General features: G+C 41.7%; 1 protein-coding gene across 2 annotated transcripts; it reads right to left on the minus strand.

The window, feature by feature from the left end:
• Positions 1–342: 342 nt before the first annotated feature.
• On the minus strand, positions 343–10,274 carry LOC135701837 (thioredoxin, mitochondrial). Of its 2 annotated transcripts, none has more exons than XM_065222782.1 (3): positions 10,153–10,274; positions 9,813–9,944; positions 343–871 (listed from the first exon to the last, which is right to left on the minus strand). In XM_065222782.1, the coding sequence occupies exons 2-3, from the start codon at positions 9,930–9,932 to the stop codon at positions 581–583; spliced, it is 411 nt and encodes a 136-aa protein (XP_065078854.1). In that variant the 5' UTR covers positions 9,933–9,944; positions 10,153–10,274; the 3' UTR covers positions 343–580. The 2 variants fall into 2 exon arrangements, with proteins under 2 accessions (XP_065078854.1, XP_065078853.1); XM_065222781.1 differs by having other exon boundaries at positions 10,137–10,274.
• Positions 10,275–12,035: the final 1,761 nt, after the last annotated feature.

Genomic DNA, 12,035 nt, shown 5'->3' on the forward strand with positions numbered 1-12,035 from the left:
TGACCTAAAATGTGTTAAACAATAATCATTACTTCAACGACAGATGCACTTAAATCAAATTTTAAACAAGAAATTAACAGCAGAACTTCAGGTTAAGTTGCTTTGATTTAAAAAGTCTTGACTGCATAATGAAAGCACAATATGATATCAGACTTCTGTCGCGACAATTGAAATCAAAATGAGTTTTCATTATGATAGGAACTGCAAACTTGAATATCGATTTGCTTTCATTTTGCTAACCGACTTTGCTCGGGATATGGAGTATGAGCAATAAAACATAGCACAATAAAACAAGCATTATTTTTCGGAAACGTTCCATAACTGCAATAAATCTCTCTAAAATCATCGTAATATCCTAAATTTATTGGCGTAATGGTAACGAATTAAAGTATATAGCGTAACGGTCTGTATTGCCATCGTTATTGTACATAAATAGCATCACACATGGTGTCTTTCTTGTTGTTGTTGTTTTGTTCCCCGTCTAGCACAGTTCCCACAACCGTTCTGCGGTCTCGGGTTGTCTTGTCGCGAGCGCACGATTCTAGTCACGAACCCCTTGCGGCGACCTCAAGCACTTGTGCTACTGTACCTTCTTCTTGGACAGTTTCCCTATAAGGTTTTCGATCATATTGGCGTCTACGAGACCGATGAATTTGTCTACCACGACTCCGTTCCGGAAGGCTAAAACTGCTGGTACTGCTTTCACCTCGAACGTTTGCACCAGTTCGGCATTGTCGTCTACGTTTACTATCGCCAGGTCGATCTCTTCCGATGGGCCCAGCATCTTTGTCATTTGAGGGGTCAATATTTTGCACGGATCGCACCATTCGGCGTGGAAGTTGACGATCACCGGGTTGTCACTGTTGATAACCTGCGGGCGGCAAAAAATCAGATGGTTAGTTGGTACTCCAGTTAACCAGCTCGGATACTTATTTATCATTTCCCATAACGTTTTACTGTTATTCGATCATTAATTTAATGGTTTTCAATATGCGATATAGTTATAACCGATAGTGTCAACATGTCGGGAATAGTTCCCTCTTTTTAATGGTAAAGGTTTGGTACAGCTGTCACCTTCTATCTTCCGGATCCACGCTTCTTGCAAACATTAGTGGAGTCGCGACGCTAATATAAATGTTACAAACAGTTGTAAGATAACAGATTTTTAGCGAAGACAACTTATCAAAAAGACTGGCAACTCTTCCATTTTCTCGTATGACCGCTATGAGACAGGTACAATCATATAGCGAATTCGTTTATTATTCAGTTCCAACCTGGATCGGGTATCAAGATTGGTTCTGCTTGTTTTCTGACAAACGTCAGTTTGCTCGTTTGTTTTTAAAACCTAGCTCAGGTTGAGGTTCGCACTGACAAAAAGTTCGGTTTCGCACTGGGTTGGAACTGGTTCCAACCCCGATAATAAACGAATTCGCTAATAGAGGTAACTCTAAGACCACTGGGTCCCGAAGAAAATCATTATTATTTTTGGCTCACTCAGTACCAGAACAACGGTCCCAAGCAGTTCCAAGCTATTTCACTCACCCCTGCATGTTCTGCATGAATCCACACACCCCTGATGTTATCTGTCAAACTTTCATAGCGAATCAAAACAAACATAGTGTAGTAATAGAATTTCAACTAGAATAGGGTACGTTAATCGTTTGCTTGGGACCAATAGGCTACTAAAGTGGTGAGCCAATTTAAAATCGTTAGTTTCGTATTGATTGTTGGTACAATCCCGTCATCTGCCGCTCAAAGGTAAATGATTCGAACGAATTTGATAGCAAAGATTACATCCTCAGAAAAAAGGTTTGTGTATTTGCTCATTTTTCTATGCGTTGCTTCCCCCTTCGCTCAAGTGCAGCGCTACTGTATCTGTCGCTATGATGTCGCTTCGCTTGATATGATGTCTTCGTTTATAGTCAAAACTAATAAAAGTTAAAATTTAACATTTGTTTAAAACATTTAAAGGCATTGCATTGTGATCTCGGAAAAATTTCTGTGTTTGAATCAACTTGCAACTTTATACAGGTTTTTTTTTAGAATTGTCTCAAGAATTTCCTTAGGAACAAATAAAAATTACCTCAGAGTTCAGCTTAGGTATTCCCTTATCATTTGCTCTATAATACTCTTTTGATTCACCCTGATTATAAAATTCCCTGCGCTTTGGTCAGATAGCGTTTAGGGCGGGCGTCGTTGTGCCAATTTGGTCGTGGCACATTTCGAGTATGAGAGAGTGATTGCAGTTTGCTCAAAAGTGCCTGAGTGGAATGCAAGTGCTTTCGATGACCGTAGTGAAGATATACACCCATATTATCGTTTATGTCTGGGCGTGTTTGCCACACAGAATATATAGGTGATAATATTAAGTTTACGTTAGGATAACGTTGAAAAATTGAGAAATGTATCGCTTCAGTTCGAGAAGCACTTCAGGCATAACATTTGATAACGGCACAAAAGCATTTCGACAGTGAGCATTCATAAGGGCCTATACGCGATGATCGATTCTCTTCGTCGATTTTCTCTTTTGTTAATAACTCGCTAGATTTAACGTTTCTCGGTGCGTTGGCTGATGCTTTTGATAGCCAATACAACCTGTTACAAATCTGCATTGAACAAATTCTAGAAAATTGTTTCGCTTAGCTGTAGCAATGCAAAGAGAAAATCGATGAAGAGAATCGATCATCGCGTATTCGCCCTTATGCAAGCTCACTTTCGATTTGTAAACAAACTTTTTAAGGCCCTTTACACGCGAACCAAATTACGCTCACGCAAACCAACAACATCATCGGATAGGGCCAACTATCACCTTTCCGAAAGTGGTATTGGTTTGCATGGGCGTACTTTGGTTCGCGTGTAAAGGGCCGTAGAAAGTTTGTTTACAAATGCTTTTGTGCCCTTATCAAATGTTATGCCTGACTTCACTTCGCAACAGATGAACCGTTCTGACAGCCCACATTACCGTGCAGGCGCCGTGTGTTGGCAGGGTCCAATATTGGACAGTTTGATGTTTATAAAGTACCATTAGTTAAAACTGTATTTTTGAGCTTTATCTCTATACATTCTTAGGTGTTTCTTAGAAGATTATCATGTTGGTGTACGCGGATTTAAAGAGTAAATGGTATTAACATTGAGCTGTCCATAGTTGGGCGTTGTTGAACTTGTGGTACTTGCACAACATTTCATGTGAGTATCAAAGTAACCATATAATCACAAAATAGCTTTAGGTGTGGGTTCAGAGTGGGACAATGTCACTGAGATATGGTTAGTTGGGTATTCAGATAAAACTATTATTTTAAAAAACTAATCCTGGTTGTATCTCTTTTTCGTTTGTATGTAACACTGTTTGATATTACTAACGGCACCGAGCCTTCATTCCGGGTGGTGAGCGAACCTGAAGAAGAAGAAGATAACCATGAGCCCCTTCTCGGAACGAGGTCAAAATTAGTGATGCGATTCAAGGTTGGATTCTGTGATGATCGATATCACATGAAAGGTAAAATAGGTAGCATTATCTTTATCGAAATGTAAGTATTATTGACAATAATCATAACTAGATGATATGCAAATTTATATGATAGGTACCTGGATCAACGTTATTTAAACATGCGCATTCAATCGCAACGGCACCTAATTCTGCATTTTAAACCTACCCAACCCTTTTCCTTTCTACAATCCCTGAGCAGCTGGTTCACCATAAGTGTACGTCGCAGAACTTTTTTAACCCCCATGGGTAAAGATGCTGTGTTGCTCACTCCTCTCCCCTTCCCTGGTGTATTATGGATGGTGTGAATATTCACATCGGTGACATGGCCCCTGACCCCCTTGTACATCATAAAATGAAAATGATTCACCCTGATTATAAAATTCTTAACAATTCTCGTTGTACCTAGGAATTCCTCAAAGAATTCTCCTGAACATATCTCACCTCAGTATTCACTAAGTATTCTTCTGAATTCCTTGAAATGGCCCCTAAGAACCCTTCTTTGAGTTCTCTAAAGACGATTATAGGAATAACCTTAATAAAAACTTAAAAAAACCTCTTCATAGTATTTCTTTGAAATTTACCTCAAAACTTTGTTGGAAATTTACTTCTTTCTATCTACTCAGCGTGCGCGCAGCTAGCCACAGCAAAACACAATTTTTCCTGCATCGTAGATAGAGTCACTCCCCTCGGAGAATTCCTGGTTTTCCTAGTTAAAATAAAATTCTCTGGCGATTCCTAGTTTTCTGGGGTTTTTCGAGCAGTTATCGCTCAGCTTCTGAGACGCGCGGACGTGTTTTTCTTGTCGTTTTAGCGCTATTTCAATAGTCAAGCCGTTGAAGATATTTTTTAGCTTTGCTATCCGTATCGTGCCGCGTCGCGTGTGCAGTGTCCGCGATGAGGCGTGAAAACACTTTCAAGATTGACTATTCGAGTTTCCCAGTGAAGCCGTCGTTCGAGAAAGTGCACGGCTTCTGCCGTTCAGTGCTCGGCCTGAAGAAAGAAGACGTGCAGAGACTACAGTGCCACCGCGGTGGAGCATGTGCTTTCGTCAAGGTCAATGACCTGGCGTTAGCACAAAAAATCGTTGACAATCATGACGAGAAGCACGAAGTTGAACTGGACGGAAAGAAGCACAAGCTTCGTATTACCATGGAGGATGGTAGTGTGGAAGTGAAGGTGCATGACCTGCCCGAAGACGTGTCCGAAGAGAAAGTGGTAGAGTTCCTGAGCGCGTTCGGTGAGGTGCTATCGATTCGCGAGCTAATGTGGGGTGAAGGCTACGATTTCGGTGGTATTTCGCTCGGCATATGGTCTGCTCGAATGCTCGTGAAGAAAAATATTGACTCGTGGGTCACCATCGACGGCGAACGAGCGCTTGTCGTTTACAAGGGACAGCTTCAATCCTGTCGCCACTGTCACGAGCAAGCGCACACTGGCATATCATGTGTCCAGAACAAAAAGCTTCTGGTCCAGAAGAGCTACGCTAACGTGACGAAGCAAACGGGTCCACGACCGCAACCAAAACCAGCTGGTCCGAAACCAGTCAAGCCGAAACCTACCGCACCACCAACGGCAACGTTGGGTGCATTTCCCGAATTGCCGAAGCAGACGGACACGAATGCGCAGAGTAGTAGCCAGGCCGCAACAGCTGTAGCGTCCCTGTGTCCGCAGCCACTACTAGCGCAAATGTCGTCGTCGCAACGAGTGCCATCGGTAACTGCCCAACTAGCCAACACCAGCACGGCTACGGTTGACCTGTTCAAGAAGCCCCCACACGCGCTGCGATCGCAGAGCAAGAGCGGGAATGGCAACGAAACCGACGAATCTTCAACATCCACGAGTAGCAGGCGGGACAGGGCCGACCGCCGAGCAAAGAAACCGCGCCGGACCAGCGAGGACGAAGAGCGGGGTGGAGAGAAGCTCCCATAAATGGCTCTCACATCCTACAACGTTGCTTCCATCAACATCGGCACCATCACGAACCCTACAAAACTAAATGCGCTCCGAACCTTCATCAGTAGCCAAAACCTCGATATTGTGTGTCTGCAAGAGGTTGAAAACGAGCAGCTCTCCTTGCCTGGCTTCGTCGTTTTCGCCAATGTAGACCACATGAGAAGAGGTACAGCTATTGCTCTGAAGGACCACATCCATGCCACTCACGTCGAACGAAGTCTGGACGGCAGACTGCTTGCGCTGAGAGTGCAAGATACAACTATCTGCAACGTTTACGCTCCCTCCGGCTCTTCGCAGCGCGCAGCTCGGGAGGATTTCTTTAATGGGACGCTTGCCTACTATCTCCGTCATCGGACACAGCATGTGATTCTGGCTGGTGACTTTAATTGTGTGCTGCGAGCATGCGATTCAAGTAGCCCCAACACAAGCCCCTCACTCAAAACAGCTGTGCAGCAGCTCCAGCTGCACGATGTGTGGGAAAAGCTTTGTCCACGCGATACAGGCTTCACCTACGTCAGCAGAAATGCTCAATCGCGCCTCGACCGCATTTATGTCAGCAGCGTTTTGCGCGATAATCTGCGAGCAGCACACACGCATGTCTGCTCGTTCACCGACCACAAAGCGCTGACACTCCGAATATGCCTCCCCCAACTTGGACACGAACACGGCCGTGGATTCTGGTCACTTCGGCCCCACCTTCTAACTGACGAAAACGTTGGGGAGTTCCAATATAAGTGGCAATATTGGACCCGCCAACGCAGGAACTACGGGTCATGGATGGAATGGTGGCTCTCGTACGCTAAGCCTAAAATAAAATCGTTCTTCAAGTGGAAATCTCGAGAAGTTTTCGACGAATTCTACAGCGCACACCAGCGCCTCTATGCGGAGCTACGGTTAGCGTACGACGGGTATTACCAGCACCCAGAACTGATAACCACGATCAATCGATTGAAAGGGGAAATGTTGGCACTGCAGCGTAATTTCTCCCATACGTTCATGCGGATCAACGAAACGCACGTGGCGGGGGAACCACTGTCGATATTCCAGTTGGGGGAGAGGCGGAGAAAGAGAACCGTCATCACACAACTGGCCACGGAGCAAAATGCAAACATCGAGGAACCGCAAGCGATCGAGGCGCACTTGCTGGGCTATTTCTCCGAGCTCTACTCGGAAGAAGCAAACGGTGGAGACGACAACAGCTTCGTTTGTGAGAGAGCCGTTCCGCCGAACGACCCACTGAATGAAGCCTGCACGAGTGAAATCACCACGGCAGAAATTCTGTCGGCAATAACAACAAGTGCTCCCAGAAAGTCTCCCGGCTGCGACGGCATCCCGCGAGAGTTTTATTACCGCATGTTCGACGTTATCCACCGAGAGCTGAACCTGCTGCTCAACGAAGCGCTCAACGGCAATCTTCCCGCCGCATTTGTGGAAGGCATTATCGTGCTGGTTAAAAAGAGAGGAGGAGACAACACGGCACGATCCTACCGTCCGATCTCGCTGCTCAACAGCGATTACAAACTGTTCTCCCGCATTATCAAGACCAGGCTAGAGCGGGTGATGAGAGCCCACCACGTGCTGAGCGATGGACAGAAATGCTCTAACTCCGAGCGAAACATCTTCCAAGCCACCCTTGCTCTGAAAGATCGGATCGCCAGTCTCCGTCACCATCGCCGTGCCGGGAAGCTCATAAGCTACGATCTCGATCATGCGTTCGATCGGGTCCGGCACTCATTTCTCTTCTCGACCATGCGCTCCCTCGGATTCAACGAGAATCTCATCGCTCTGCTGGCGCAGATTGCCAATCGCTCAACCTCACGGCTGCTCATCAATGGGCATCTCTCTCGCTCTTTCGAAATCCAACGCTCCGTACGGCAAGGGGACCCGTTGTCCATGCACCTCTTCGTGCTGTACCTCCACCCACTGGTGGTCGGACTCGAGCAAGCGTGCGGAAATGATTTGCTAGTGGCCTACGCGGATGATATCAGCGTCATCGTCACATCGGTCGGGCAAATCGAGGCGATGAATGGTCTGTTCACTCGCTTCGAGCTAGCCGCCGGCGCCAAACTGAACTTGCGGAAGACTATTGCCATTGACGTTGGGTTTTGCGAAGGCAACGCGATCATCACCCCATGGCTGCAAACAGCGAATGTAGTCAAAATTCTGGGTGTTGTCTTCGCAAACTCAATCCGCTTGATGACGACGTTGAACTGGGATGCACAGGTAGGGAAGTTCGCGCAGCAAATGTGGTTGCACTCTCTACGGACACTAACGTTGCACCAAAGAGTCATCATGCTGAACACGTTCGGCACCTCCAGGATATGGTACCTGTCGTCGATACTGCCGCCCCTTGCCAAGCACACGGCGAAAATTACATCAACGATGGGTACCTTCCTGTGGAGAGGAATGGTGGCCCACGTCCCAATGATGCAGCTAGCACGGAGCAGAGAAGACGGAGGACTGAAGTTGCATCTACCAGCACTAAAATGTAAGTCGTTGGCCATTAACCGGCACCTTCGTGAGATCGATTCCCTTCCTTATTATAGATCCCTTCTGCTCCACGTAAATCCCCGCCCAGCAATCTCTATAGATCTTCCTGACCTCAAAATAATCCTATCTAGTTTATCCCAAATTCCTCACCAAATCCAACAAAACCCCTCCGCCGATCAAATCCACCAACATTTCGTTCTCCAAACCGACCTGCCAAGGGTGGAACGTAATAGCCCGACAACCAACTGGCCGCGCACGTGGCGCAACATTGCGGCGAAGCAGCTCACTTCAGCGCAGCGGACGAGACTGTACCTCCTGGTCAATGAGAAGATCGAGCATCGCAAGCTATTTTTTGTGATGCAGCGTGTGGCGGACGAGAACTGCACACATTGTGACAACCAAACGGCGGAAACTCTCCTCCATAAATTCTGCACCTGCACTCGTGTTGGCCCGGCTTGGACGGTCCTGCAGCAGAGGATAACAGGCATTTTGGATGGATGGAGACGACTCACATTTGAAGACCTGGTGAGACCTGCCTTAATAGGAATAGGAAATACGAAACGTGTGGAAATTCTTAAACTTTTTATTAATTACATCTGCTTTGTTAATGGAAGTAACGGTAGAATTGATGTAGCTGAGTTGAATTTTCATCTAGATATAGAAAACTAATTGTAAAAACACTGACAATAAAAACTAAACTTTTATATAAAAAAAAAAAAAAAAAAAAAGTAGTAGACACCCTGACTAATCAAAGTACACAGACATATCACAAAAGATCAATGTGTGCAGTGATTATGATCCGATAAAAAAAAAACAAATTGGGGATCAACCAAACATTTGCATAGCACCGCATTTCAATGGTTTCCAAAAGCGAAAAAATCAAACAACAACTACATGCGTTCAGTGCTGCAAAATCTCGACCGGACCAATATTGACAAAACAGCTATCGTCATTCACTCGAACAAAAATGATACCATCTCAATATTCAGTAACAATGCAGTTAATAACGAACATGTGCAGGCGCAAAAAATACAATACATGTTTTGATTACAAAAGTTGATACGTCATTGTTAAATATTATCCGAGAATTTTGTGGCAAGTACAATCATACCCTATGCTCAAGGGAAGTCGGGACATTTTTCAACCTGAAAAATTTGTAGACCGGACCGGGAATCGAACCCAGCCGCCTCCAGCATGGTTTTCATTTTTAACTGCGCGTTTATGGACTGAGCTAAAGGAGGTCACCACCAGGTCGTATAGTTTACATATTAAGATTTTTACAAATGTCTAGAGCTCGAATTCATTAGTGTATAGCTTGCCACTACTGTTACTGTTGTAAAATTGCCGGCAATCGGCAAACAAAATTAAGTGTGTAGGTCATAGTGGTTCAATAAAATCTTCATTCAAATATAAGCCCAGACATAAGTCTTTTATGCGACCTCTAAATATTAATCAATCTTTAACCATTTTTACATAGTCTTTTTATATTGTAATTCAAAATCGAATGAAGCACCTTCCATGTTTATTGAAATTATGTCCAAAAGTATTACTGCGGTAACTCTGTTCCCTATTATCAAAAGGACAAGTACCATTCTTATCTAAATTTTAAACGATTGTCTAATAATGCAGCACAATGCCATCAACAATTCTTCTTATGATTTCTCAAAGCCATCCATAGAAGATAATCGCAAAAATTATCAATCACATTGGATGACGCATGTTGTTTTGGAAAATATCAAATAACATCACGTACGCAAACAAGTTTCACGCAAAAGCTAATTTTAATCGTCACTAAATATCATTGCGTGTTTATAAACAGTCAAAAACATAAGCAAAAATCAAAATACACTACCGGTTTCGCTCGTGACACCCGTATACGTACCTTCTGATCGAACTCGTAGTGATCTTTTATGACGTATTGTTTATTGGCGACGGCTGAGAATGAAAACGTTTTCCTAATAAAGCGTTGACCTAGGACTGGATTCCGAATCATACGCAGCATTCTAATATCGTTCTGAAATGGAGAGAAACTTTAGATCATCGATCGATTTAACTTGCAGATGTCATCATATGTTATGTAAATCGAATTATTTGTTCTGAATCACTTTTGTGGAGACAACCAATGCAACTGCACTCGAACTGATGCACTTTGAAAACACGCTGCCCTTGGTCGGCTACAGCAAATCATTTTTTTTTTGCAACTTACATTGTTTCGTACTTACATAGATGATAGTTTCCTAATAATAGTCTAATAGTCTACAATAAGCGAAGAAATTAATACACCATCAAAATTTTACACCAACTACAAGATTACATGGAGTTTTGATATTTATTTCTGCAATGTTTTGACATTTCATAATATGTCATCCTTTCTACATGTCAGCAGTGATTCTTTCAGCCACCGCAGGGTGGCGCATTCGAGTAAGACGTTTTCGAACTTTGATAACTCTTCTGTTTTGGTTTTACCTGCATCTGTAGTTGTAAATGGTACAGTCTCGGGTAAAGCAAATGAACCGATGATGCACGGAAAACGTGTACATATATCGACAAAATGTCAGCTGACAGGTATTAATTTCTATAAAAATCGTTTTGGCTTTTAAATTAAATTGGCTTTACAATTGGGTTCATTAATTTTGCGGTTTTTATACACCATCTGAAAGAGCTTTGTTTTCTGAGCACAACGATATTTTTTTTTCGAACCCATAGACTTAAATCACGATTTTCAAATGAAGATTTAAAGCAAAATAATAACTTCACTTTTTGACACTAAACTAACGAATTGACAGCTCGCTACCAAAAAAGTCCCACCTAGGGGCGCTAAGATGGTTTTGAAAATGTAATCGCACTTATTTAAAATAATTCCAGTGCACCAAAATTGATTAAATTTTGGATTTTGGTTCCATTGTATGCATTGAATATGCATTGACCTCAACACCCTTGGATGAATAAATAAATAAATAAATGAATAAATAAATAAATAAATAAATAAATAAATAAATAAATAAATAAATCAATCAATCAATCAATCAATCAATCAATCAATCAATCAATCAATCAATCAATCAATCAATCAACCAATCAATCAATCAATCAATCAATCAATCAATCAATCAATCAATCAATCAATCAATCAATCAATCAATCAATCAATCAATCAATCAATCAATCAATCAATCAATCAATCAATCAATCAATCAATCAATCAATCAATCAATCAATCAATCAATCAATCAATCAATCAATCAATCAATCAATCAAGATTGATAGATAGATAGATAGATAGATAGATAGATAGATAGATAGATAGATAGATAGATAGATAGATAGATAGATAGATAGATAGATAGATAGATAGATAGATAGATAGATAGATAGATAGATAGATAGATAGATAGATAGATAGATAGATAGATAGATAGATAGATAGATAGATAGATAGATAGATAGATAGATAGATAGATAGATAGATAGATAGATAGATAGATAGATAGATAGATAGATAGATAGATAGATAGATAGATAGATAGATAGATAGATAGATAGATAGATAGATAGATAGATAGATAGATAGATAGATAGATAGATAGATAGATAGATAGATAGATAGATAGATAGATAGATAGATAGATAGATAGATAGATAGATAGATAGATAGATAGATAGATAGATAGATAGATAGATAGATAGATAGATAGATAGATAGATAGATAGATAGATAGATAGATAGATAGATAGATAGATAGATAGATAGATAGATAGATAGATAGATAGATAGATAGATAGATAGATAGATAGATAGATAGATAGATAGATAGATAGATAGATAGATAGATAGATAGATAGATAGATAGATAGATAGATAGATAGATAGATAGATAGATAGATAGATAGATAGATAGATAGATAGATAGATAGATAGATAGATAGATAGATAGATAGATAGATAGATAGATAGATAGATAGATAGATAGATAGATAGATAGATAGATAGATAGATAGATAGATAGATAGATAGATAGATAGATAGATAGATAGATAGATAGATAGATAGATAGATAGATAGATAGATAGATAGATAGATAGATAGATAGATAGATAGATAGAT

This window comes from Ochlerotatus camptorhynchus, unplaced genomic scaffold, assembly GCF_037179485.1.
Source record: "Ochlerotatus camptorhynchus isolate MF236.1 unplaced genomic scaffold, CSIRO-AGI_Acam_v1.1 ptg000177l, whole genome shotgun sequence".
Lineage (NCBI taxonomy): Eukaryota > Metazoa > Arthropoda > Insecta > Diptera > Culicidae > Ochlerotatus > Ochlerotatus camptorhynchus.